General features: G+C 42.6%; 1 protein-coding gene across 1 annotated transcript in view; it reads left to right on the top strand.

Moving 5' to 3' along the window:
• Positions 1–26,378, top strand: part of arap2 (ArfGAP with RhoGAP domain, ankyrin repeat and PH domain 2) — a 166,868-nt gene that overhangs the window by 17,404 nt on the left and 123,086 nt on the right. The window contains exons 7-8 of the mRNA XM_085451178.1: positions 7,243–7,363; positions 22,802–22,995. Coding sequence (XP_085307304.1) covers positions 7,243–7,363; positions 22,802–22,995 — 315 coding nt within the window. The remainder of the gene's footprint in view (positions 1–7,242; positions 7,364–22,801; positions 22,996–26,378) is intronic.

Here is a 26,378-nt window from a genome sequence, read left to right as displayed (position 1 = left end):
AAAATATTGTTTTATTATTAGCCATAGCTGCTAACTTTTAATGCTAATTTAGTTGACAGTTAATGTTGGCTTTGAGTAATAGCTAATAATTTAACAGCTAACATTAATGTGTTTGTTTACTAGATCAATATTTATGATAGCTGCTTTAAAGTTGTTAAAATGGGAGCTTTAGTGACTTCCAAATTCATCATAAAATGTTGTTTAGTTTTCTGAATATCCACTGCTGTTCATGTGTTCAGCTTCTAGTGGAGGGAGGGGCCGTGTGCCTGTCTGTCTACAGCGGTGCTGTGTGAAGTTCTGAGCCAACTGTTTATTAATCTGAGAAGTGATTTCCCCAACTAAGTGTGAACTTAAAAAAGGGAAGTATTCCTACATAAAGCTAAAACTGTTCGCTATCAAAGTATAACATCCTCCCAAATCTCTATGCAAAATCTACATGCTCGCTTGTACCACAGTCAAGAAACTGTTATTGAGATTAAATATTTTCTGCATTCAGAAATTTTTTTTGTTGCAGTACATTGGATATGATTAAACACACACATCAGTTTGGGAACCTGGGAGCTGACTGATAGTGGAGCCTGATGGGAAAGGCAAACATTAAATCATGTATAGAAGGAGTTGTTGGATACATGGTTAGAGTATGTGGAATTTAGCACAGTCAAACTTTTTATTATGCAAGTCTTTTAGTTTCAAGTCTGACATAATGTGCTTTGCCATTATGCTCTCACTAATGACCACTGGATGTGTTTTGCAGTAGGAACAGGCACATTTACTGCGTGTGTGTGGATGTGTGTTTGAGCAGTGACCCCATATCCCCCTCCTAGGGCCAACTTGTTTTCGCTGCAGCAGCATTGCACAACATCACAATCAATGATGTGGGACCTGTCTGATGCCTGCTCGTTAATCACTTACTAATTATAGCTCTCCATGCTCTCTCGCTCCCTTTGCCTCTCTCTCTCTTTTTCCCCTCGTTTTCCCATTCCAATGCATATGTCGCTTTATTTATCAGGACACGCTCCATCAACAGCAGGGCGGGAATCGGCAGGGAGGCCAACGAGTCAGCACTTTATACTCTGTGTCACTGTCGGTGCAGGGATGACAGTCTCTGGAAAGATGAAAGTTTGCTTTAATGTGTGTGTGTGTGTGTGTGTGTGTGTGTGTGTGTGTGTGTGTGAGCGAGCATTGTTGTTTAGACTTTTAAAAGTATAAAAAGACTTCTAAAGCCCTGCCAGTGTGACTCTCCCCTGTGAGACAGTAGAGGACTTCATCATGTTTTGGGTGAATGGAAAGGTTGAGTACAATGTCTCTGTCATCCTTGCTTTGTGTGGCCAGCTGAGGCTGCACCACCCAGCATACCACCCACTGCCACCTCCAGAGGGTTAGCGCGGGGGTAGAAGAACATTAAAAGGAAGTCTCTCAGCACTGGTTTATGTCAGAAACTGAACTATGAGTTGGTGGCTTTCTTTCCCTCGCTGTGCTGAGACGTGTATTCTTGTGACTACAAAAAAAAAAATGCTGTACTCCTCAAGCTACATAACCTTTTTGTTGTCTTCCTGATGTGGGGGTTCACAGCTCATCTCAGAGGAGTTGTACTCATTACAAGATTATGCCAGTCAGAGAGATCTGAGGCAAGAGTAAATACAAGAACAAAAATAAGCAATTTTGAGAACTATTTTCAAAGGAAAGCGATTTAAGCATGCTAGGCACCAGTTAGAGATCATTTGCAGGCTAAATTAACCTATAAACATTAAGTTAAAGCAAGAAATAAAGTTAAGCTAGACTTGGTTTACATTGAATTTTTAGGCTCATATTAGTCAGTGAAATTGTGTCTAATTAGGTAAAACTTAATATACAGCAATATAGTCAGTAGCTTAGTGATGCTAACAGTGCTAACATGTTTACCGTGCTAATCAAATATTGACTAGATTATGTGACATTATGCTAATTAAACAAGCTGAAACATTACATTCTTTCTATTATGAATTAAACATGTCCTTCATGAGCAGTAAAAAGTGTTTGAATACTACTAGTATTTTGTGGTGGTTAATTGCAGCTAATGCTACAAAGCTACACTGCTAACTGACCAAGTATCTCACTGGTCTCCAGGCCTGTGTCACGCAAGCCTAGATGCCAGTTGACAATACTCTGGCAACTACCGGTTGTTTGGGGGGGAAATAATGTGTATTTCCCTACGAGTTGGTGAATGAATGCTTGGTGCTCGGTGAAATTGCTCACAAAGCGGAAAACGTTGCAGCTGCAGCAGTTGCTCATCGGTTACGTGGAGGAGCCAGCCTTCTTTGCAAACACACACTAACCACTAGCCAAGTGACAGTGAAACAGAGAAGTGTGAAACAAACTAGACACAGAGATAATTCACTTTCAAAGTAATGTTGACTGAAGCAGTAGAACACAACTTTTACTTTAAACAATCTCACTTACAGTTTGTCATATTTTTTTCACATTCTACTCACAATATTACCAAAGCAAGGAGGTTCAATCTGACCTAGCCATCACAAGCAGCCCCTTGCTAACTGGTTGGAGACTATACAGTTTTTGCTGATAAGTCTTTAGGCCTGTGTCTCTGAAGCCTTAGCAAATGATAATGTCTATAAAAGATTTAAACCTGGAGCATTGGGTAATGAAACAAAAAATATTATTTTATTGCATTTGTAACTGTGTGAGTCAAAGTTGCTTATAAAACCATCAGACAAATCTTCTTTCTTTAGTTTAAATGAAAACGGTTTGCCCTTTTGAGTCATATCTTAAAAGACACAAGCAAAAAACAGACTTCTGCAGTCTGCGCTGAGCTTCAGTTTGGACTCTTAGATCGAGTCAATACTGATATGAGTATGTTTTTCTTTCTTTATCACGTTCTGTCTCTAGCATTCGTACACAAAAACAAAAATGCCTACACGCTAAAACATTCCCATGCTTGTTCTCTTTGCCAAACTTTCCAACACCCAAAAATCTCTTTTTTTTGTAGCTGAAAACCCCCCTGGGATCTGTCAGCACCAGACAGAACTAATCGCACTTAATCTCAGTCGCAACTTGAAGGTCTCTGGCCACGATGATGTCATCATAGGGGTAACGGAGGTGGCGTGGGAGAGTAGCGAGATTCGCAGTCTCACTTCTCTCTCTGTGCAGCATTGTATCCAATCTGTCTGATCAATCACGCCTTTCGCCTGATTTCGTCAACAGTGGGATTGACTTGGGAGAAAGCTGCGGGCCTGAGATGTAGTCTCCGGGGTCCCTATATTGGTGTCGTGTGTGTGTGCGTGCATGAAGACAGTCCAAAGCCTTGCTTCGGGGTAGTGAGAGGAGGAAGTGGAGGAGGATGGCTGCGAGGGATGAAGAGATGAGAGGCTGGGGTGGGGGATGAAGCTGGATAGAAGGCCAAAGGGGAGATGAGGTTTTAGGACAGGGGATCAGTCTTTCAGTGTGTCTATCTGTCTGTCTGCGTGTTAGTCAGTCTGATGTGGAAAAGCTCCCTTGCAAGCCTGAAAGCTTCTCTACTTACTATCTCCAGTATCATCCTAAGATGCCTGCTCTGATGCTGAGTGTTTCCTTTTTTCACTGTGAGTGTGTGTGTGTGTGTATAAATCCTTAAAATGGCTTTTATTTTGACTCCCAGGACCCTGATCAAGTACCCTAATGCAGTCAAGTTCAATAATTATTAACATACCTTTAGCTGCTCCCATTAATTGCTTTTATGTTTTAACATGTTTATAGTGAAAGCGATCTATTACCTAAATTTCTAGATTTCCTCAGATCTTTCAAGTTTTTTTTTAATCATCTGTCAGCTTCATGTTTTTATTTTATGATCTGCAAAATAAGCGTTCTGATTCATTTTTCTCACTAGTTTTGTTTTTTAGTCTCAGCTCAGCAGGCAGTGAGCTCTAAGGAAAAAAAAAATCCAAACCCCAGTGTACACATCCTGCCCGGCACCACATGTCAGACAAAGTTGGTGATTAGCCGATGCCACTCGCTAACGTAGGGAAGCATTTGACAAATAAATAGCCTGATATTTTGCTCAGCGGTGGGTGATGGAGGACGCCGAGCGACTTAAATCCATCAAATGGACAAAAACACAGCCTGAAATAAATACCGTTAAACGGATTCTGTCTGTCAGCAGTAGGGAGACGGTGGTATTAGTGTTTGCTGTTTCTATTCACAGTCAGTTCTGCTGTCCCGGAGAGAAGGAGGGGAGGGAAAAACAGCGTAACCTCTAAACTAACACTTGGAAGGGAACCAGACTTTGGTTAAAAATGAGGATTATAATTCGACTCCATTAGGACTTTAAAGTCTAAATCTTTTATTCTGGTCTGATCCTCAGACAACAGATATGAGAGACATGAATGATCTCACAACTTCACTGTTCAGAGTTAGGCATAAATTATTTGGTTTTTACATGTTTAAAAAACAGAAAACACAGACACCATCGACTTCTAAATACTGCAGGCAGCTCGCTGATCGTGGATGCTTTTCCCGGGAGGTGCAATTTTTCCCTCCAGCCAGTTGGTGTCCTCATGCCTCCACTGAAAATCTGAGCGTTTGAGATGCCAGAACCTTAACTCCATGCTGGTGGTAAAACCTCCTCCATCCTTTTTCTTTTCCTTTTTTTTTTTTAACCCTCCTCCCTGTTTTTTTTCTTTTCTTTTTTCTTTTTCTTCTCTCCACACGGCGCCTCTATTATTGTAGGCTTTAGCTCCATTGCTCTGCCTTAATTGTTTCCTGAAGTTTACCAGGTTGTTTTTGAAAAGAACAGAGAGTTATCCATGCAGGATAGGCAGTTCCACGCACAAAAAAGGAGAGGTAGTACCGACACCGCCCTGCAAAATGACATGGGGTGACAAACCCTATGGAGGACCAAATGAGAGGCCTTCCCTAGGGTTTGTATGGCTAAGAATGAGCAGCTGAAGTTGGAGTGGGGAGAGGTCATAGAGGAGGGGAGGTGAGTGTGGAGGAGATCTTTTGGCAGACGGAGGTGAGTCAGGTGTGTCGGCTATTGGAGAAAGAGTGATAGTTAGGCCTCATTGCTTCCTTGGCAGCCAGTCCTCTCGAGATCAGCCTCAAAAACCTTCACGTGCATGCGGGCGGGCAGCTGCCGCTCCGGCGCATGGCGTCATCTCAACGCCGACCGCCGCTTCCCGTCACATCGCACGTCTCCGCTGACTCTGCTGGGAGAGTATTTACAGATGCACAACTCGCAATTAAACAAGTCTCTCCTGCGTGACCCCAAAACTGGAATTAAAACAATTAATTAACCCATGCCGGGGTATAATTATCCGTGCGCAGCCGCCGAGCTAATTCATCCACGCGCGCTCTTACTTTCTCCTTTCCTCACCTTCCTTTAACTTCTGGCTAAATTTAGAGAGAGAAAGAGGGAGATATTGGTGTGAAACTCCCGGGGAGAGGAACGCACACGGCTGCCTGTCGGTAATTAGGTTGAGCCACTTCTTGCCATTGTTAACATCCTGCTTTAATATGAGAAGGACCCCTTCTTGACCCTCTTAGGCGTCTTCATTTCTACATGATGTCTCTCTTTTTCCCACGCGCCTCCTCTCCTGTCTTTGTCCTCCCTCTTCTCTGTTTCTTTTTCTTTCTGATCATGGATTTATCCCTTCCCCTCTGTTTTTTTCCCTTCCCCTCCTTACCTCTTTTTTCTGATTGTATCACACAACGCTCTTACCATTTTCTTTCCCTTACTTCTCTCCTTGGCCTTTCACCCAAACCTAATTTATCTCTTTTTTTTCCCCCACCATCCATCCATCCCTCCCACTCAGCCCTACTCTCCTTAACTGACTGTGCCGGCTGGTATATTTTTGGCTGCGTGGTCTCTAGAAATAGGTTTTTGTGGATGGCAAGGTCACTGGTTTAATTAATAATGACAAGAGGGAGTCAAAAGTTCACATCCTTTTTTTTTTTAAATTTCTCATTTTGTCTTCCCCACACCCTCTTCCCTCTTTCATCCATCCATCCATCCTTTCTTCCTTCGCTTACTCGGCACACTCTGCATGTGACTGTGGGATAGAAGCACGGTGAAGCACAGACACAAACTGTTACAGTTTATACACAGGAATCAAAATTCAGGTCAAGAAAACGGGAAAAGGAAAAAAGCTGTCATATGAAGTCATTTGTTGTTTCTGTGTTTTTTTTCCTCCTTATTTTGCAATGATAATGACATTATCAGCATGAATAATGCATTCTCGTGTCTGCCCCCCCCCCCCCCTTTTTTTTAACAGCCATGTCATTTTTCATGCCACTACAAAAGCATAATGTGCTGCCCCCCTCCCCCCACTTCCCTCTGTTGCAGGAACGTTATAGTCTGAGATGTTCTTGGACATTTCTGTGTTATATTCTCACATCAGGTTCTGAATACTGATAGTGATGCAGTCTGTCCTTGATTCTTCAGTAGTCATAATATTAACTTTGGAGGTTTTTTCTCCTTTTTTGTCCATTCTATCTCGTTTCCCATTCATGATGACCCAGTACTGTAATTGCCATTGTCGAGGGAGACTGTAAAGAGGGTCACGAAGCCTCCAGTGCAACATCCTCCTTATTTGGATGCCTCCACTAGAGCTGCTGGGGAGGAGGGGGGGTAATGAAACAAAGCACACAACCAAGTCCCGCTTTACCTACTCACTTCCTGTGCTGAATCCCCAGTACACGTGTGCACGTCTCTTTTTAAATTTAAAAGTTTGTTTTCAGCTCGTAGATTTGTTTCACGAACTTCCAGATGACGTCTCGCCACGTGCGCTGGCGTTCTTTAATGTAGCGCAGTTCACTTTTTTTCGTTTGGACATCGTTTCCTGCTTTTGAAATTCTGCACATTTCAAGTATCCAATTCGAGGTCGGAGGTCGCGTCAATGCAAATTCGTTCCGGCTCTCGGAGCAGCGCTCCTTGTCCGAGAGCGTTTGTGCGATTTATCAAAGTTATTGCTGGACACGGAACAGGGTTGCTTCATTTCTGCAGATAAATCTGACGGCCTACTGATAAGATGTTTCTGTGGTTTCACGAGGACGTCTGTTAGTGCTGTTTGAAATTGAATGTGGTCCTAACAGAGAGTAATACGACTCAGGATTTCACGTCTATTGATACAAACAATGCGCCAGAAAATAATAACTGTGGGCCTACAGATGCAGATAATAGGAATAAGCAGCAGTTGAATAACATTATTAACATGCGTGAAGCGGCGTGTGTGCTTGTGTTTATTCGCTGTGTGTGTGTCCTCCTCTGTTTAGGAGATGTACTCCAAAGGGATGATTCTGGCCAGCGCTATCAGGCAGGTGCGAGGACTGGGCGACAACAAGTTTGAGGTAGTCACCTCCCTGCGGACCTTCATATTCCGAGCTGAGAGAGAAGGTACAACAAGTGCTTCCTTTTCCTCTTTGTTCTGTGGTTTTGCATTCAGCTATGAGCCACACGTGCCGTTCTTTCTGTTTGTCACTCTGACCGGCTGATTCCCCGTCTAGCCTTGTTTTTCCTTCCTCGCTCGCCCCTGTTTCCCCGCCTCTCCCCCCTCCCTTCCTGTTTGTCTCTTTCTTCTCCTACCTCGCCATCTGAATATCTGAATGCCTCCGTGACAATCTTCTGTCTCACCTCCTTTTTCCTCTATTTTCTCTCTCTTCCTTCTCTAACACGCTCTCTCTCTGCAGTTTCTTTCTCCTCATACTCATTTTCAGTTTTATTAGGCTCATTTGTATGACTGTGAATCCTTTTGCAAAGCACCCCTGTGTAAAGAAACGGTTGTATACATTTATTTTCAGTCTTTGAAGACAGATATGAAAGGATCAAGATCCATTTAATGTCTGTGAGTTAGGTACAGCGATGTGGCGTTTAGCCTCGCCTAGCATGGAGATTAACGCAGCGTTCCAGTTGCCTCGCAAGTCGGATGTTGGGACTGGGAGTGACACCACTCCCGAGGTGAGCTTTTTCCAGTGGTAAAATTGGAAAAGCAAGGAAAAATGGGGTTTGTTTTGCTCCTTAGCAACGTAGAGGCATTCATGTGTCACTAGAAAACCAGCACAGTGCTTGGTTTTTGTTTCTTGTGCTTAAAAACATCACTGCTGCCTCTTCATGGACAGAGCACAGTCAGTGCTCTGGATACATCTTATTTAGCAAGTCACAAATACAAAACAGTGGCTGTACAAACTGCACGTTTGACAGTTGTGCATGTGTGCACTGGATTGGATTGTGAAGTCGGGATTGGTGGGACTGCCTTGACTTGTTCTAGTTGAAAATTCTGACTGGGAACTTGCAAGTGCATAATTTTGGAGACCAAGATCAATATTTAGTGATTTAAAATTCATATATTGCTGGAGACAAATTGATTTCTGTAACATTTGTTATATTGAGTTCTTTACTTACTCATTTAAACTGAGTCTGCTCAGATTAGCTGTCGTGTTTCTGGTGTTCCAAACACGTGTAGCCAACTGGGAAGCTGCAGAGCGCCCCTGGTGGACGAACTTTCTCCTTTGGATTCTTAATTTCTAAACTTCCTAAACTTTCATTTATTGGCCTTTTTGCTAATTCACATATGTTGAGAAAAATAGTAAAATTGGCCAATATATCTGCGCCGCTCGAGTTTACTGTAGCAGAACAGCTGGTCAATGAGGAAGCAAAATTACTTAAGGGGAAACAGGATTCTGCTCTAAATTTATACTTAGTGTTAGTATGTGTAGGCTGATTAGGGCCATGTTTACAACTCGTGATCACTGGGCCACAGAGAGGGAAAATGTCAGCATTGTAGCTGAACTTTAAGTGCAAAAGATGTTGCGTGCCATCTGTGACAACAGATATTGATATATATAGGACCTGCGGCGGGTTGCAAGGTGGCTTGGAGGGAAAAAAAGCAGTTTTATTATTGGCACCTTTTTTGAGATTTTCTATTTGATTGCTTATAAGTGTGTTAAAGTTTCCATGTTAGCGAGTCTGCTGCAGTTGTGCTTCAAGTGATGGAAATGTTATCATCAGAGGGTGACGAGTGTTTCGTGATCGCTTGTACCCGACTGTGGAGACTTTACAATACAGCTACTAGAACTATAGCAGGAGTGACTGCTTGGATGTGGAGTCTCCTGTCTCCGTGTAAACACCACTTTAGAAGGAAATCAGCTGATGTTTTCTGTCACTGACGTAAACCAATCTTTGGGGATTGGGACTTGGTTTGGTTGAGCTACCATTACGCTTGAAAAAGTGTTATTTTCTGTCCAGCTGAATAAATGAAAATTATGATCTACCGATGAGTGTGCATGTGGTTATTAAAGAGGTCAGTATTGCAGGAATTCTGCTTAAATAACATCTTTCCTCCCTCTACTCTTCATCTTACTGTCACACACAAAACGCCGCACGAGTTGTCTCCGCTTATCGTCTTTGAGGTGGAAGCTTTGTCTGTGTCGGCCTTAATGAGAGGGGAAGGAGACACTTTCTGCTCCTCACCTCCCGCCTGCTTGATGGCAGTCTATTAGGCAGCGCAGGTCAGACAGCTCATTCACTAAATGAGGGTCTGTTTCTGGGGTCAGATGCTGGCTGCCCTTTGATTCATGGGAATAAGTTAGATTGCAGAAATCAAGCTCTGCGTGGTTATGGCATTGAGTGGTACAGTGTAAATACGTGAGAGCAGGTAGAGCTGAAAGATCTTAATCGACTGGGTCACCGAGACCTCAGCGCGGGTTTGTGACATGCTGACATCTGAGCCAAGAATAGAAACCTCAATATTTGACTTGCTAATAGTCATTACTGAGGATCACCTTATTGCTCTTGAAGAGCCCTACTGGTCTTTTAATGGCAGCATAATACTGGAGCAGACATTAAGCATCAGGCCTTGCACAAAATCTAACTTTTACTCTGGTATTCTGTCAGTTTAATGGTGACCAAGGCATAGGAATAACAAGTACTACATACAGTTATTCATTAATGGAAACCCGTATTGAAACGTTTAATGGATAATTATTTATGTAAAGAAGCATTTCATTTTAAGTCTGAGCAGAAATTGTAAAAACACCCAGCATTCGTGCGGATCCATGTAAAATGTCAGCTGAAGACGATAAAGGGACTTAATGGGACAGAAATGAACATCTCCCGTTATTTGCTCTTTAACCAAAATGCATACAAATCATTGTGAGGCGTACGTGCAGATAATAAGCGAAGAAGGTCATTCCTTTAGAAAATACGACAGGTTGGGAGGACTTTTGAAAAGCTAAAACCTTTCGATGGTTCCCAAAGTGTTTGTACTTGACACCATTCTTGTCGAGAAGAGCGTCACTTGTGAAGTCTCAGCACTCAAAGCCGTACTAATCAGTGCTTGTATGGAATTAATTAGCACCAAACACTTTTGTAAAATGTTTTACTGTCTCAACTAAGCGTTTTAGCCTCTTTCAGCTAATTGTTTTTTTTTGTCTTGCAGTGTGCGGTTTTCCCGTTCAGCAGCTAAAGAGAAAAAGATTGTGTAGGGATGCAAATGTAGCTTGATTTAGACGCAAAATTGCAAAACTTGATGATGCTGGTTTGTGTTTCTTCATTTTATTTAGGTTTATCCTCATTCTCCAAAATGTACCAGAGGAAACAAAGAAATGTTCATTTTGAAGAATAACCTTTGAATATTAGCCAGACCTGATGTAACAAAAAGAGGTAACCATCAGCTACTGCCATGGAGAAAAGTCATTAAGGATGCGGACAGGAACAGACAAGAAGGCTGATTTTGGCCAGTACTGTTTTTTGTTTGATGTATGGGTGCATTTTCAGCAAAGCTGAGCAAAAATAAAGTGAAGTATTAGTGTTTCATTATCACCTTCACAGAACCAAACAAATGTGGGAAAAATATGCAAACTCCCTGGGTAGATGGTAGATTCGAACCCAGGACTTGCTTGCTGTGAGGCTTCAATGCTAACTGCTGCTCTACTGTGTTACCAGAATATTTGATAAGTTAAATACAGCAAAAATGGTTGTATATATGTATCTGATCAGCTGCTTGTTGTGTTTGTGGCCTTTCAAACAGTTGTTGCCAGTTGTGGTGGACAAATTATGAAACATCTAGGCTCATGGTGGAAGTAACTTTTTAAGATTACATCTATGGGCTGTTATAAAGGCAGATACCGAGAGATTGGCAAATATTGACCAATAACATTGAACTGCCGATAACTTCACTCTCTGTTCCCCAGTCAGTTGACCTTAGCGAAATTAGCCACAAAACACGCCACAAAAGACTAAAAGCTTAAAGTGTGTACCGGCTAGCTAGCTAGCTAGCTGGAGAGCTTCTTAGCGTCTCGTCTTAGGGAGAGCTTCTTCGTTACTCTTTGAGGTTGTGGCCCATCAGTTATGTTACATCATCCCATTTTGGTAACAAAGGATTTCAGTTATATTGTGCACAGATGCACAAACGTTTGAGAGCTAAAGCGAAATGTATGGAAGCTCAAACAGGAGATTTTACACTATGCATATACGAGATATGAATAGTTCTGGCTGCTTTGTGGCTTCCACCGAGCAAAGATTTGCATCCAGTCTTTTCATTCAGGATTTTTTTGTTTTTGCTTCACCTCTAGCTCATAAAAAAAAACAAAAAAACAACTTGCCCTTCAAAAACTTTTTTCATCTTTTCCCCCCACTCTGAGGACCAAGGGTGTACGACAACCCCTCCCCTCTCTGTTGATTCAGCGGATCATCATATCGATGACTGCCAGCCTTTTTTCTTTTCTTTTGTTTGGTCCGTTTATGAGTCGCGGGTCCTCGATGGCATCATTTATCACGCTGTCTGATCGTCATACGTCACACTCAGTCGTCTTGACAAGAGCTGGGAAGGGGAGAGGGCTGTCTGATTTGGAGGTGGCCTCTGACCGCTTGGGAACAGTCGGATGGCTCTCGCGAAGGTGGCTCCTGCCATCAAGAGACGAGTCTGTGAGGAGAAATGAGAGAGAGGGAGAAAGGAGGATAAAACTTGGCCTCATCACCTCATGCATCTTTAAACAGGCCCACTCGCCTTGTGGCGGAGAGTCATCAATCTTTGGGGAAACACATGAAAAAGAAGGAGACACGAGCAGACAGAGGGAAAGAGAAGGAGTTGGTTAGTGAAGTGGAGTTAAGGAGCTGCTGATACAGGTGGGGGGCGAGAGCGGGGAGAAAATGATGGAGTGATGGTTGGAGGAGTGTGCGAGAGTGGTTAAAGGCATCCAAAAGGCATAGAAGAAGAGGGAGGAAGAGCAACAAGGGGAAGAAAGGGATTAGGCGAGGAAGTGGCAGGAGTGGATAGTGCAAGAAGCAGACATGCAATCTCGATATTTAAAAAAAAAAAAAGGAACAGAGAAGTAAAGGCGGAGACGGCAGGGAGCGATGAAAAGGACAGAGTGAAGATGGAGAGAGGGAAAAGGAGGAGTGAGAAGTGAGTGAATAATTGAAGGCCACCGGAGAGAGTGTGCACACAGCTGTCGGCTGATTCCCCACTTGGTCCGCAGGTGGCCCCTTCCCTTAGGTACTGTCAGCTTGAGAGAGGAAAGATGGAAGGAGGAAGGAAGGCAGGCAGGGGGAGAAAAAAGGAGGGAGGGAAGAAGTGATGCACAGAGCGGTGGCAGCGGTGGGGGAGAAGAAAGTGCGGCAGGAAGAGATGCGGCGAGGAATGATGGAAAACAGACAGGACAGAAAGGGGGAATGTTGGAGATGTGCGGAGGGGTTGCAGACAAATGCGCTACAAGACAGGAGATGAGATTTATTGTGTTTAAAAAAAAAAAAAAGGTTGATGATTTGTATTCTGATGCTTTGGCAATTGCCTTTCCACAAGCCTGCTCGTAACACATGTTGGTTCTGCTCGAGATGACAGGAAAGACATTTAGAGAGGTGTAGAGAATGAGTAAGGAAGAGCAGAGGAGTGGTTGGGAGCAGCCCAGAGACAAAATGATGGCAGAATTATAAACTCAGAAGGACCTGCAGTGAGACTTAAGCTTTGTACATGTTTGTACATGTTTCACTTCACATTATTTCATACTTCACTGCTACAGTGGTTGGGTTTTGGAGTGCTTTTTCCTCTTAGCTAAATCAGGTGAATGCTAGTCCAGCGTACACTCTCTTTAGCTGGACGTCTTTCCTTTATTGAAAGCCAGAAGGCCCGCCTATAAACCGTATGGGATCTTCGCAGAGACACAGATGCCTTTGTGTTAACCCATGAATATTATAAGGCTAATAGTTTTGTCACAGAATAAAATAAAAGAATAGACTTCTTAGAAGATCTGTTGTCGCAGTAAACCACATAGCAAGCCGTTCCGTTTGTGAAATAACTGCCTTAAAAATGTTTTCAAAGTTATAAAGGCCACAGTTACTGCAGGGACTTTGAGTTAAGGCACTCAAGTTATCTGATGTAACACCTAGCAGAGATGTCACCTCAAAGTGATAAGTTTAAGCCTCGCTACATTTTGAGATGTATGAAAATTCACCCCCGTACAGCTATAAAAGTCCATGCATAAAATTAGCTACAGATCACAGAGTGTAAAATACATAAACACATTACCGGTAGTCTGTAACTTGGGCCTTCTGACATGAAAGTGTGTGGGGGCTGACAGTCTGTCAGATCTTGATTGTATGTGCTGTATACGTTTTAAAAAACATTGTTTCAGTCTTTGTGGTCATAAAGGACACTGTCAACAACAATACTCAGGTGGGCTGTGGTGTTTAAGTGATGCTTAGTTGGTATAATGGGGCCCAAAGTGTGCCAAGAAAATGCCTTCTACACCATTACACCAACAGCAGCTTGACATTTTGATACTTAACCGACATTCTGAGTGTTGCAGCAAAAGTTAAGAGTCATCAGCGCGATTTTGGGGAACCTGTGGGATTTTAGCCTCAGCTTCTTGTTTTTAGCTGACAAGAGTGGTACCCAGTTCAGAGATGCTCTTCTGCATACCTCAGCTGTAGTTTGAAGCAGTCTGATCGTTCTCCTCTGACCTCTGACATTCAATTCAATTCAGTTTTATTTATATAACGCCAAGTCACAACAATAGTTGCCTCAAGACACTTTATATTGTAAGGTAAGATAAGATAAGATAAGATAAGATAAGATAAGATAACCTTTATTAGTCCCACACTTGGGAAATTTGTTTTGTCACAGCAGGAAGTGGACAGTGCAAAAGTTATGACGCAAAAATTAGAATACAATAAGAATAAATACAGTACACAGCTGTACAGAATAGAATAAAATAATATACTATATACAGTAGAATAAAATAGAATAAAAATATACAATAAGATAAAAATAGAATACAAATACAAATACTATATACAACTGAGTAAAAATACAACGATGCCAGAAAGGATTATTGCACTTAGTATTATTGCATATGTATGGATGTGTGTGTTTGATCAGTTAAAGTCTTTGTTGTGGAGTCTGACAGCAGTGGGGAGGAAAGACCTGCGAAATCTCTCCGTCCCACACCGTGGGTGCCGCAGTCTCCCACTGAAGGAGCTGCTCAGTGCTGTCACAGTCTGCTGCATGGGGTGGGAGATGTTGTCCATCAGGGATGACAGCTTAGCCGCCGTTCTCCTGTCACTCACCACCTCCACTGGGTCCAGAGGGCATCCTAGAACAGAGCTGGCCCTTCGGATCACCCTGTTCAGTCTCTTCCTGTCCCCAGCAGAGATGCTGCCGCCCCAGCAGACCACACCATAAAAGATAGCAGAAGCCACCACAGAGTCATAGAAGGTCTTCAGGAGTGGGCCCTCCACCCCAAACGACCTGAGTCTCCGCAGCAGGTACAACCTGCTCTGCCCTTTCCTGTAGAGGGCGTCTGAGTTATGAGTCCAGTCCAGTCTGTTGTTCAGATGAACACCAAGGTACCTGTAGCTGTCCACAGCCTCAATGTCCATACCCTGGATGTTCAGTGGTTGCAGTGGAGAATGCTTGTGCCTGCGGAAGTCTACCACCAGCTCCTTGGTTTTACTGGCGTTGATCTGGAGGTAGTTCAGTTGGCACCAGTCCACAAAGTCTTGAGTCAGTCCTCTGTACTCCTTGTCGTCCCCATCAGTGATGAGGCCGACTATTGCAGAGTCATCAGAGAACTTCTGCAGGAAGCACTGGGTGGAATTGTGGGAGAAGTCTGCAGTGTAGATGGTGAAGAGGAACGGAGCCAGAACCGTTCCCTGTGGGGCCCCCGTACTGCAGACGACCCTGTCCGACACACAGCCCTGAGTCCTCACATACTGTGGTCGGTCGGTGAGGTAGTCCAAAATCCAGGTAGTGAGGTGATGGTCCACTCCAGAGTTCACCAGCTTGTCCTTCAGAACCGAGGGAAGAATAGTGTTGAAGGCACTGGAGAAATCAAAGAACATGATTCTCACAGTGCTTCCAGCGGTCTCCAGGTGAGCGAGGGAACGATGTAGGAGGTGAATGACGGCATCATCCGCTCCAATGCTAGGCTGGTAGGCAAACTGAAGTGGGTCCAGTGATGAGCTTGTTAGGCGCCGAAGCTGAGCCAGGACCAACCGCTCCAGGGTCTTCATCAGGTGGGATGTCAGAGCCACCGGCCTGTAGCTGTTGAGGTCCTTGGGGCGTGAAGTCTTTGGCACTGGTACAACACAGGAGGTTTTCCAGAGCTGTGGGACTCTTCCCAACCTCAGGCTCAGGTTGAAGAGGTGCTCCATCACCCCACACAGTTGGTCCGCGCAGGACCTGACGACCCTCGAGCTGATGCCATCTGGACCCGCTGCGTTCTTGCCATTAATCCTCCTCAGTTCCCTCCTAACCTGGGTAGGTAGACCCCCTATGAGGAAGCACTTTGGCAACAGTGGGGAGGAAAAACTCCCTTTTAACAGGAAGAAACCTCCGGCAGAACCAGGCTCAGGGAGGGGCGGGGCCATCTGCGGACCGGTTGGGGTGAGAGAAGGAAGACAGGATAAAGACATGCTGTGGAAGAGAGCCAGAGATTAATAACATCAGCAAGACATTTTCATGGATAGAACTGCTGTCCACTGGAAGTTTTCTCTTGTCCAGACTAATCTCTGTGAACTCTAGAGATGGCTGTGTGGGGAAAATCCCAGCAGATCATTGCTTTCTGAAATACTCGGACCGAACAACCACTCCACATTCAAAGTCACTTAAATCAGTTTGAACTGAATGTCACATAATTCAGAATGTACAAAATCCACAGTTTGGATACGTTTGCCAGAAATTTGATTCTGATGAACATAAACAGTTTTTACTGAGGATGAATGTGAGTGTAAGACGTAATTTGTGGCAAATGTGTAGATTAAACACTAAATAATAATAGAAATGTTTCGTTCAGTGTTGGTGAGTTTGGGCACTGAGATGATTAAAAGGAGAGAAACAGAAAATGGCCACAGTCCCTCAGCTTTGTGTATCTTTTATTATTTGTTTTCCTCCCCTTTTGTTTTGTATCCCTGCTGATGGAGACCGCGTGGGCGGCTTCTAAGATCTCTGTTGAGCGCTGAGTGGACCTAGCTCTCATCTCATCCACTTTCGCTGAGGATTATCTGCCCCTCCCCTCGTCTCTCTCCATGAAAAGTCGAATATTCTTTCAAATAGATGGCCTTGCATATATCCCTTAATAAGCACTAGTTTTGGCCGCTGGATTTTTAGTGGCTGGCAGTTGTTCTGTGCATGCAGAGGTGATGCCGTGTTTGTGCACTGAGCAAAAAATCATTGCGAGGTTCTTGTGCGAGGCAAATATTAACATACACAAATCCTAACGTGCAAGGCGTACAGGCACGCCACCGTTACTTTCACCTTCCTCCTCTGCTACCATCCCTCCTGCGCTCAGATTGACAGCTTGGGCGAGGAGGCCAGCGGAAAGTGGAGGGAAGGAGGAAGGAGCCCCCCCCCATCTGAATAAATGAACAGGCAAATAAGTGAGAGCAGGACAGGTAATGGAAGTCAGAAAGCAAGATGGGAAGGGAACCGTAAAGCCAAGTGATGTAAAGGGCGGTCAATAATTGAGCAGGCCTTTTATTATTGATACCAGCTCCTTGTGAATTCATAAGAGTCTGAGGGTGGGGCTGAGCTGGGATTGGTACCGGGCAGCAGATACAGTATTTTGGTGCTCGAGTGGGGGGCGGTTAAGGTTGTCGACGATGAGGACGCCCAGAGACCTGAGAGGGTATGTTTGCATGCAAATTCAAGGAGAGACACGTCCACAAAGGCTGCAGGAGGGTCAGAAGGTCACAGTCGAGAAGATGATTAAGGTCAATTTATGACGGTGACAGGTTGACGGTGACCAAAAAATGATTGACGGGTCCCTTCCTGTGTGTGTGGAGGACACGCCGATAGGTCACTCTGGGGGGTGACGCAGCTCAAGTTCAAATTTGAGTCTGTCAAAGCAGAAAGGAGAAAAATGGAGGTGTAGTCTGCCTTAAAAAAAAAAAGACCTTGAAGAATCACCTTGTTGTTTTTATAAATACGAACTAATTTCTGTGATCATTAAAATTCTGGATATATTAAATTAATTTGCACCCACGTAATAAATCTGTAACGACTGTGTTTTGAATATTTTGGGGTTATTAGGTCATTAGGCCTGTTTTTATGCTTTTAAATTGGTTCTTTAGTTTATTTATGCTACAAATAAGCAAGACAAATTGCAATTGATGCACTGTTTGGGCCTTGGTGGCTAATTTTCTTTTGTACACGCTGACGTCTTGGGGCGTGGGTGGGCGAGGGTGGGCAAGCTGTAGTTTTAGCGGCTTTCATGTAATGTTGTGTTGATGGTTGCCTTTAGGAACTTTGTTAAAATTATATACTATATGTTAAGGATGTCTCCTTTGAGTGAATTAGATTTTTACTCAGAAACCGGCACTGCTGACATAAATGCAGGCAGTCTTCTTTTCTGCCATCCTGCCACCTGGAGATGACTGGAATAGCAAGACGCCGTGAACAGGAGCGCGCACTGTGTCATGTGAGCATGGGCGTGAGTGTAAAACGGTCCGTTTTAAAATTTCCGGAGCAAGGCGATGCTCCACAATGATTTATCTGGCGACAAGAGAGGGTACCAAAAACATTTTGCTCTGACGATTAAGATGAACTTGGAGCTCGTTTGAGCAAATTAGATTGAACAGAAAAAGGAAGTATGTGGGCTTTGTGGTTCGCTGACCAGCTTCCGTGTTTTGAAGAATATTTTTAGTGTCAGTCTTTCCATCACATACGCCTCACTCTATGGTGTGTGTCAGTGGTTACTGACCTTTTTCATCTGACATACACCCACAGCCCTGTCAGATGGATTCAAGAACCCCTTCATCTTCACTGTGCCTCATGTTCAAAAGTGTACAGTTGAACTCTTTCTTTAAACTGGACTACTTTCACTGTACCATTTATCAGTCATGGTTGGCAAAAATGTCTCAAGAATGCATCTGCTATCAGTTACTACTCCATTTACCAACTGTCAATAGTGACCCAAGTAAACTATAGATGAGCCGAACACTGTTTTAGCCAACAAACTTCCTGCTTGCCCATACTTTTAGCAAAAGGTTTACAGTGGTCCCTCGCCATAACGCGGTTCAACTTTCGTGGCCTCGCTGTTTCGCTGATTTTTTTGTGCACTTTTCCATGTTTTTTTTGGGGTTTTTTTGTTTTTTTTACAGCGCATAGTGTTCTACATCCTAATTGGCTGTAGACCATTGTCAATCAATCTCGTGCCGTGTCTCCTGTACAGTGCAGAGTGCGTTCAGCTTGTCAAATTTACATAAATCTTCGATCTCTAGCAGTGTGACTCTGAAGTGCTGCACTGTGTGTTTGTAAGTTTTCTCCCCAACAAACACAACAATGTCCACGAAACGTTTTGCACCCTCAAAGGCAACCGCAGGTGTGTCTGGTTTCATTCTATATAAGACTTATTTTTCTAGAAGGCTTGAACTTTGAGAGCGTTTAAACAAGAGAGAAAAGTGTGAACATGTTCATGCCTGTCGCGGGTTATTTTTGGAAAGCAAGTCCTGCGATAAACGAGGGACCACTGTAGCTCACTTTTTGTCCTTTGTGTGTAAATCTCAAGTTATCAGTGCCTTCCTTTTTGTATCAATCTTTTGTATCACTTTTACTTAACTGTTCTTTTGTATCTTGTAGAGCCTGTCCTTTTTAACACCGATATCAAAAATCTGATATCGGTGTTAAACTCTGATATCGATCTTTTGATATAAAAATCAAAAGATCTGTTTTTTTGGGGTGGGGGGGATTTCTCTGTATATTTTTTGTGTGTTTATGTACTCGTTTACATCAATCGATTGTTGTGTGTTTCTAACTGAGAAGTTGCAGAGTATCCTCCAGTGTGCAGTTTTGAAACTAAATAGCTACTATTGGCCGATACGATACATCAGGTAATAAATGTGTCAGGCTCTATTAACATGGTTGCAAATCACTTTTTTTGGTTGTTGTATGTACTATTTGTGAAAATCCAGTATCTCTAAATGTTAAATCAATCAATCAATCAATCAATCAATCAATCAATCAATCAATCAAAAAAAAAAAAACGATGTTTCAAGTCCAACTTGAGTTATACCATCCAGGTTGTTGTGATAGTGTCCTTCAGCTCATCTATGTTTTTGGTTCTGGTGTTTCTTATGTTCTGCTTGACAGTACCTCACAGCTTTTCTGTGAGGTACTGTCAAGTACCAACCTGAACCTGAACCTCATATAACCTCTGTAAGGTTAGGGTCATGTGACTTGGCTGGCCATTTGAGCACAAGCTCTCTGGGCAGGTGCCAAGTCCTGCTGGAAAAGGAAATCAGGATCTCCATAAAGTTCTTCAGCAGATGAAAGCATGGCTGGCTCTAAAACCTCCTGGTATACGCTTGCTGCGCTGACTGACACAGTTGACCAAATGCCACCAACACCAGCAGATGACACAGCACCTCACTTGTAACAGTTACAGTCGTTTTCCTGAAGATTTCCCTCATGGAGGCTCTTGATGCACTGACTCCAGCCTCAGTCCACTCGGCATAAATCTCTTCCGAGTTCTCGAATCAACTTTATTCGGCGGTCCTCTCGAGGCTATAGTCATCCCTGCTGCTTTTGCAGCTTTTCTCACCCCATGTTTCGCTTCAAGTTAACTTGTAATTACTATGGTTCAGTACAGCTCTCTGTGAACAGCCAGCCTCTTCAGCAGTGACCCCCCCATAGCTTACCCTTGGTGTGAAGGGTGTTGATACGTGTCATTTGGACAAATGCTGTCCAAATCAGCAGTCTTTTCTGTGATTATGATTGGTTGCGAGTGCTGAATTAGACTGAGACATTCACAATATTTAATTTACTCAAACTCTAATAATTTGAGATACAGGATTTCTGATTTTCATACGTTTTTAGGCATAAATCATCAAAAATAAACAATAAAAAGGCTTGAAATATTACACTTTATGTATGGGATATATGGCAGCTTATGTTTTTTGAATTATTTTTAAAAAATTGTATGTTTAGATGAATTTTAGTCATCCAAACAGTGAGATGTCAGTGAGCCTCCTCTCCTTCACTGGTTCAGCACACGCTGTTCTTCTTTGGATTTCTGTTCACTTTGACATTCTTCGAGGGAGACACTGAGTCCCCGCTAGCTCCAGGCTATTCTACTTTTTAAAAAACGAGATGTGGCAAAAAAGGGAAAAAGATGAATTTTCCCATCAAGGAAATCAATAAAATTCGTTCATTGGCATGCTACAGCAGTTTGTTAACCTCTTTCAAGCATTTTCATTAGTCTGCATTTCCAGTTGCAATAACTTTCATATCACGATTCGTGCAGTTTCCTTCCTGTTCTTAGCAAAGAAATGTAACGGATGAAAAAAAGCAAGCCGAGAGGATGTTACACCAAGCGAAGGTGTTTCTTCATCCTGAACATTTGAGCAAAGCACATTAAACCCATGCGTGAGGTATCCAAAAATACATTTCCTGAAAGGGGCGGTGTGACGCCCCCTTTGTGACCACACACAAATGTTTGTGGTTATTCTGAGAGCATCATTTAATCATATTATATTCCGATAAACTGTCATGCTGTCAGTGCTGCTTTTTGCTTTTTTGCTTTTCGTATGATGAGTTGATGCTTTGCACATTTTCACTTGGAGGATATTTATATTTCAAAAACATACAGTAACTTATAAATTCTTTTTTAGAGGACAGCATTGCTGCTTGCATAGTGTTCATATCAGCTTATAGAGTTTTTTAAATGCATTTCTTATTCCGGCTTGTGTAGAACAGCTACCGCTGTGGGTTCTGCTTTGGACCTGTGATGCGAGTCTTTGTGTGTGTTTACAGTCCTTTGGTATTTCTTGTGTTTCCACTTTGCGGGCTTTGATAGCACCGTGTCTTGGGCGGTGGAGGGATGGGCTTTACAGCGTGTGCTTCATGTCTGCTTTTATGTTTGCTTGAAAAGTTGCAGAGGAAGATTTCTGAGAGGCCTTTCGAATACATCTTTTGAATGTAAACCCTGTGCGGAACATGATGGAGCACACTACGTTTGAGCCATTTATCTGCACAGTAATCCAGGGGGATTTACAGTAAGTCCTGTCCCGCTCAAGGACACTGCTTGAAGACTCCAAACTGCGTTAGATGTGCCATTGATGGGACAATTGACTGTTTGCTAAACCCGTCTTTCCAGCAGCAATTGTCTAATGATAGCTACCCGAAGAGTCTAAGGCCTGTAAAGCTTTAGATTCCTTTGTTTGCGTTGTGCTGCGAGACAATCTGCAATGTCTTCTTTTGTGGTTTTATCAAATCCCCAAACAGCAAGAAATATAAGAAATTGACTGATTAATGTGTTTATCTGCTGCTATAGGACTCCTATATCCTGCAATCCTGTGAAAAAGTGCGCCCCACTTTTAGTAGCAATGACATGAATTTACTGGAAATACTAGTTTTCTGCATGACTTTATCACTGTCTCACTTGCTTGTGGAGGACTTTTGGCCCGTTTGCTTGTGTTCATTTATGTTTGGCATTTGTTCATCCAGAGCTCTCCTCAACAAAGTCGTTCATCATCTTAACGTAGCAGTAGCTGCTGTTCATTAAAAGTGGTCAGCATGTGGAAGTAACAACCTCTTAAGTCTCTCTTTGATGCAATGACATGGCAGCTTTTTTTGTTTTTTTGAAGATATTAATAACTTAAAGTGGTTATCACATTTCATGAAACGGAGCGTTTGAAACGCCTGAGCGGCAGTAGATAAGGATTTGGACATCGACGAACAATTTGAACCCCAAAATAAGAATTTCAGAAGAAGCGATACTCTTAAAGCCAAGATAAGCTGCTCTGTGAAATATAGTCACTCCTCTTTGTGACTTTCTTTGTTTTCTTCCAAACTTGAGACAAATTAGAGTATTCAGAGAAGTGTGGCTGCTTCTCGTTAAAACCTGTACCTTTTTTTCTTCTCTTTTTATCGTATATTTTAATTAGGTGTTGTCTTGACTGAAATTATCCCCGCCACATTTTGCTTGAGGCTTGCAAATCTCTGAGAAGCAGCCATCTGTATCTCCACTGCTAGCACTTTTCAGCTTTGCAGGATAGTGGGTTTTTTTTCTCCTTCCAGCGGCTGAGTTAATTTTCACCAATTGTAGCTCATCCTGTGTTTCAATTACTTTTCCTTTCAGGCTGGAGTTTTCTGTATCAGTATGCAGCGGAGGTTTAGGAGCCAATGTAGCTCACAGAACAAATGCAAAAATGATGAGTTAACACTATGATTCAAAGACTTTAGGATGCCCTGATCTCTTTTTGTCTGGTTCTCTCCCTGGCTTTTCTTGATTTCCTTCCCTCTTGTATTCACTCCTTTACACGCTCACACTTGTATCCACATGCACCATCTGCCTCCCTTTTTCTCTCGTATCTGTCTCTCACTCATGCACGTGTCCACAGGGGAGCGCCAGGAGTGGATGGAAACTCTTCAGACGGCCACGCGCCCCCCCGCCTGTGGCTCCCAGAAGCGCTCCGGCACCCTCCCTCACGCCTCCTCCACAAACAAGCGAGGCTTGCTGGAGCTCCGCGGTTACAAAGGCAGAGTGCTGGTGTCCCTGGCGGGGAGTAAAGTCAGGCTCTGCAAAACAGAACAGGTACTTCCAACACCGTCGGGACTTCCTCTCTACAGAATGACAGCTTCCTGTTTTTTGGGTTTTTTGTTTTTAAAAGGGGAAGATGAGAGCCTATCTGAAGCAGTGGTGGCAGATGTGGAAATGCTCTTGAATGTGTAATGTGCATAAAGTAAATATATTTGCTTGAAATTGCTTTAGGGTACACTGAGATGCATTGGGCTCTCTGGAAAGACTGCTTATAGCCACGTTGACCCAAAGCTCGATCACAGCCACAACGGGCTGAAGAAGAAATGATACAAGACGAAGAATGTAGGGAAGTTAAAGTTGACGTGTTGTGCATGTAGCTGAAAATTGAAAATAGAAGCAGATGCTGAAATGTCTTAAGCCTGTGTTCTTTTAAATGTCCAGCAGAGGGCAATAATTCTGTTTACATGGTTGTATGAAAGTATGTTGGAAAACATCTCAAATACTCACTTGAGTAGTTGATACATTTGAGTTCAAGCAATAGTTATGAGTCTTTTTGAATGCACCATGACATTTAGGTTGTGAATTGTGGCTTTCATGTAAGTGTTTTTGGTTTCTCAGTCAGCTCCACCCTCTGCTTGTAACATCAAGTTTTGAAACAGAATGATAGCTAAGGCGAAAATGTTTAGTTTGAGGCTTCGTAAAGCATCAGGCTTGTAGACTTAGTGACCAGTCTGCAGTCTCCTCATCACCAGCAGTTTCAATGGGACAGAATGCACTCATTCATTAGCAGGAATCTGGCTGCATAGAGAAATAAGGTGCCACACTGAAAACCTCACTATGAATACGCTTTGGTTGCTAGTAGGTTACCGCAGTTACCTGTAGTTAGCATGAAAAATGCCGACTTGTCTGCAAACGCGTGCAAACGAGTGGTAGTGAAACTGTGAAAGTGTGATGCATACTGGACGTTCGCCTTCAAAGTAGAAGTTGCGCGTGTTGAAATGTTGTGGTTGCAACAATAAGGCACAACCTTGACTTTAAAGGCCAACATTCTGTTTGTCATGCCTCACTTTCAAGTTTCACTGCAGCTCGGAGAGAGCGCTTAAAGACAAGATGGTGTCTTCCATACAAACTATGAGTTACCACGGCAACCTGCTAGCAACCAAGGCAAAGCACGCTTTATGCAGCTGAAGTGCTCTGTTCCCACATGTCATCAATCCATGTGGGAACAGAGCCTTGTTTAACCCATTGGTAAAGATGGCTAAGTCCATCTTTTATATACAGTCTATGTAATATTTACTATGTAAAATATGGCCTCTTTAGGCAAATCTACTTCAGTGGTAGAGCAGGGCGATATGGCCAAAAATATTTATCACGATATATATTTGAAAATTTGCGATAACGATATAACTGACGATATAATTGATGCGAGACAAAATACAACTCCACAACATTACTAGCGCAAAAAGACAACCTTCCATTTATTTTCACTTAAACAAGAAGCTAGTTTTTATGTACATTAAAGCTTTATAAAAATGTAACAGTGCAAATGCAAATTCCTTGCTGAAAGTTTAACCAAAAGGCATTTCCAGTAGAAATGGGCTGACATATCCTGAGCATAACCATGTATAATATCCACTGAAGTTAAAAAGAGGTGCTTTGCAACATTAAACTGCAGTGCGCAGTACGTATTTTTTGGACCATAAGGTGCACGGGATTATAAGGCACATTAAGCGAAACAAAGCAGTCAGATAAATCAAACTTTATTAAACTCATTCTTCTTGCTTCCTCCACTTCTGTACCATTGATTCATTAATGTTGAATTCTCTGGCAGCTGTTCTATTCCCATGTTGTTGCAGTATATTAATGACTAACCTTGTATTGTGGATGGATTATCTCAGTTGTTCTCCTGACTGAAGTTTGGTCCGTTTACAGCATCCTGCCATGCGATTGCATTTGTCTCTAACTATCAGGAATGTTAACTTTTATAAGTGAAAAAGTGTTAGTGTTCGTCCTCCAGCTTCACTGTTTATGTTATGCTAACATAGCTGTGTCGCTAGCGATCACGTAGCACATCATTATATACCAGCTAGCCCAACTTCAGTAACCCTGCAAACGTCACTGCTGTTTAGTTTCCTGTCTTCATTTATGTTGGAAGTGATAGCAGAGCTGTACGTTTGAATTTCTTTCAGAAATCTCTCAGTCAGAACATGCTATATCATGCTTAGTTAACTAGCGAAACTAGTGAGCTAACTTCCGCTAGCTTCCTGCTAACTTCTAACTCCGTTAAATGTTATAACTTTTGTTTTCATGGATGCCTGGAAGTTAAACTTTATAGTTACACCTGGTAAAGCAGCAATGCTGATCGTTTTATTAAAGATGAAAGAATTTAGACAGTTTTTAACTCTCAGTGATGCTGCAGTGTTGTTTGACCTGAAGAATACGGAGTTTAGGACCCAGATTACTCTCAGATTTAAGAGCATCTTAGTCCGACAAATACGACAATAACGATGGCCGCTTGCATGTTCTGCCAAAAAACGTGCTTTGTTGTGTATCTGACGGACAAGCACCAAACCAGTTCCACATCACTGAAGTTGCACCATTTTTACAAACCAATTCTGGTTCATTTGTTTCACTCAACAATCGGCCATGTGCGTATGAAAACAAAGGCACTGCGCATGCGCGTTTTACTCATATTCTATCGCGATATTTCATTTTCCTATCGTTGCCTAACATTATACCGGTATTACCGTGAACGGTATAATATGGCCCAGCCCTATTCAGTGGTGCTCTTTAAATCCAGGTTAAAAACTCGCTCAGTGGGTAACTTTATTTATTGTATTTATTGTTCTCATTGTACTTTTTATATTTCTGCTGCACAACACTTTGGTTGGCCATGTGTTGTTTTTAAAGTGTTACATAAATAAATTCTGGTAAATAATTAGCAGAAGGAAAAATCTAGTGTTTGTATGTTATCTTTAACATCCACATAGTGCCTCAGTGGATGTTAGTGATTGCTTTAAATTTGCAGGTTTATCGAGTGTGGGGACCTTTTGAGGCGATAACTAAACACTCATTCAGATATTTTAATTGGCATTCATATGATTAGTATGTTATTGAGTGCATGTGTCGGGGTTTATTTGTTTGTCTAAGTCTAATTAAAATTCTCACATAACAGGCACGCGTGGCAGGTTCACGGCATTTTGGAGGATAAGTACATCTACATATTTTTAGCCATACAGACAGATTGGAGCTAGCATGTGCACTATGATTCTTTCGATTGTTTTCTCTTCAAAGTATGTTCTGCTTATTGCTTTTGCTCATTAATTGTTTTGGATGACATTTTCGCATACAGCGTTTGGAAAACATTTGAAGAGTGAGACAAAGGCGGATTTATAAAGAAGGAAAGAGAGAGAGAGTTGCAGACAGACAAGTGTATC

This window comes from Copadichromis virginalis, linkage group LG3, assembly GCF_057382275.1.
Source record: "Copadichromis virginalis isolate Kocher_CV1m ecotype Utaka linkage group LG3, C_Virginalis_male_GT1.1, whole genome shotgun sequence".
Taxonomy (NCBI): Eukaryota; Metazoa; Chordata; class Actinopteri; order Cichliformes; family Cichlidae; genus Copadichromis; species Copadichromis virginalis.
Note: the sequence above shows the minus strand (reverse complement) of the source record. Positions and strands in the feature narration are given on the sequence as shown.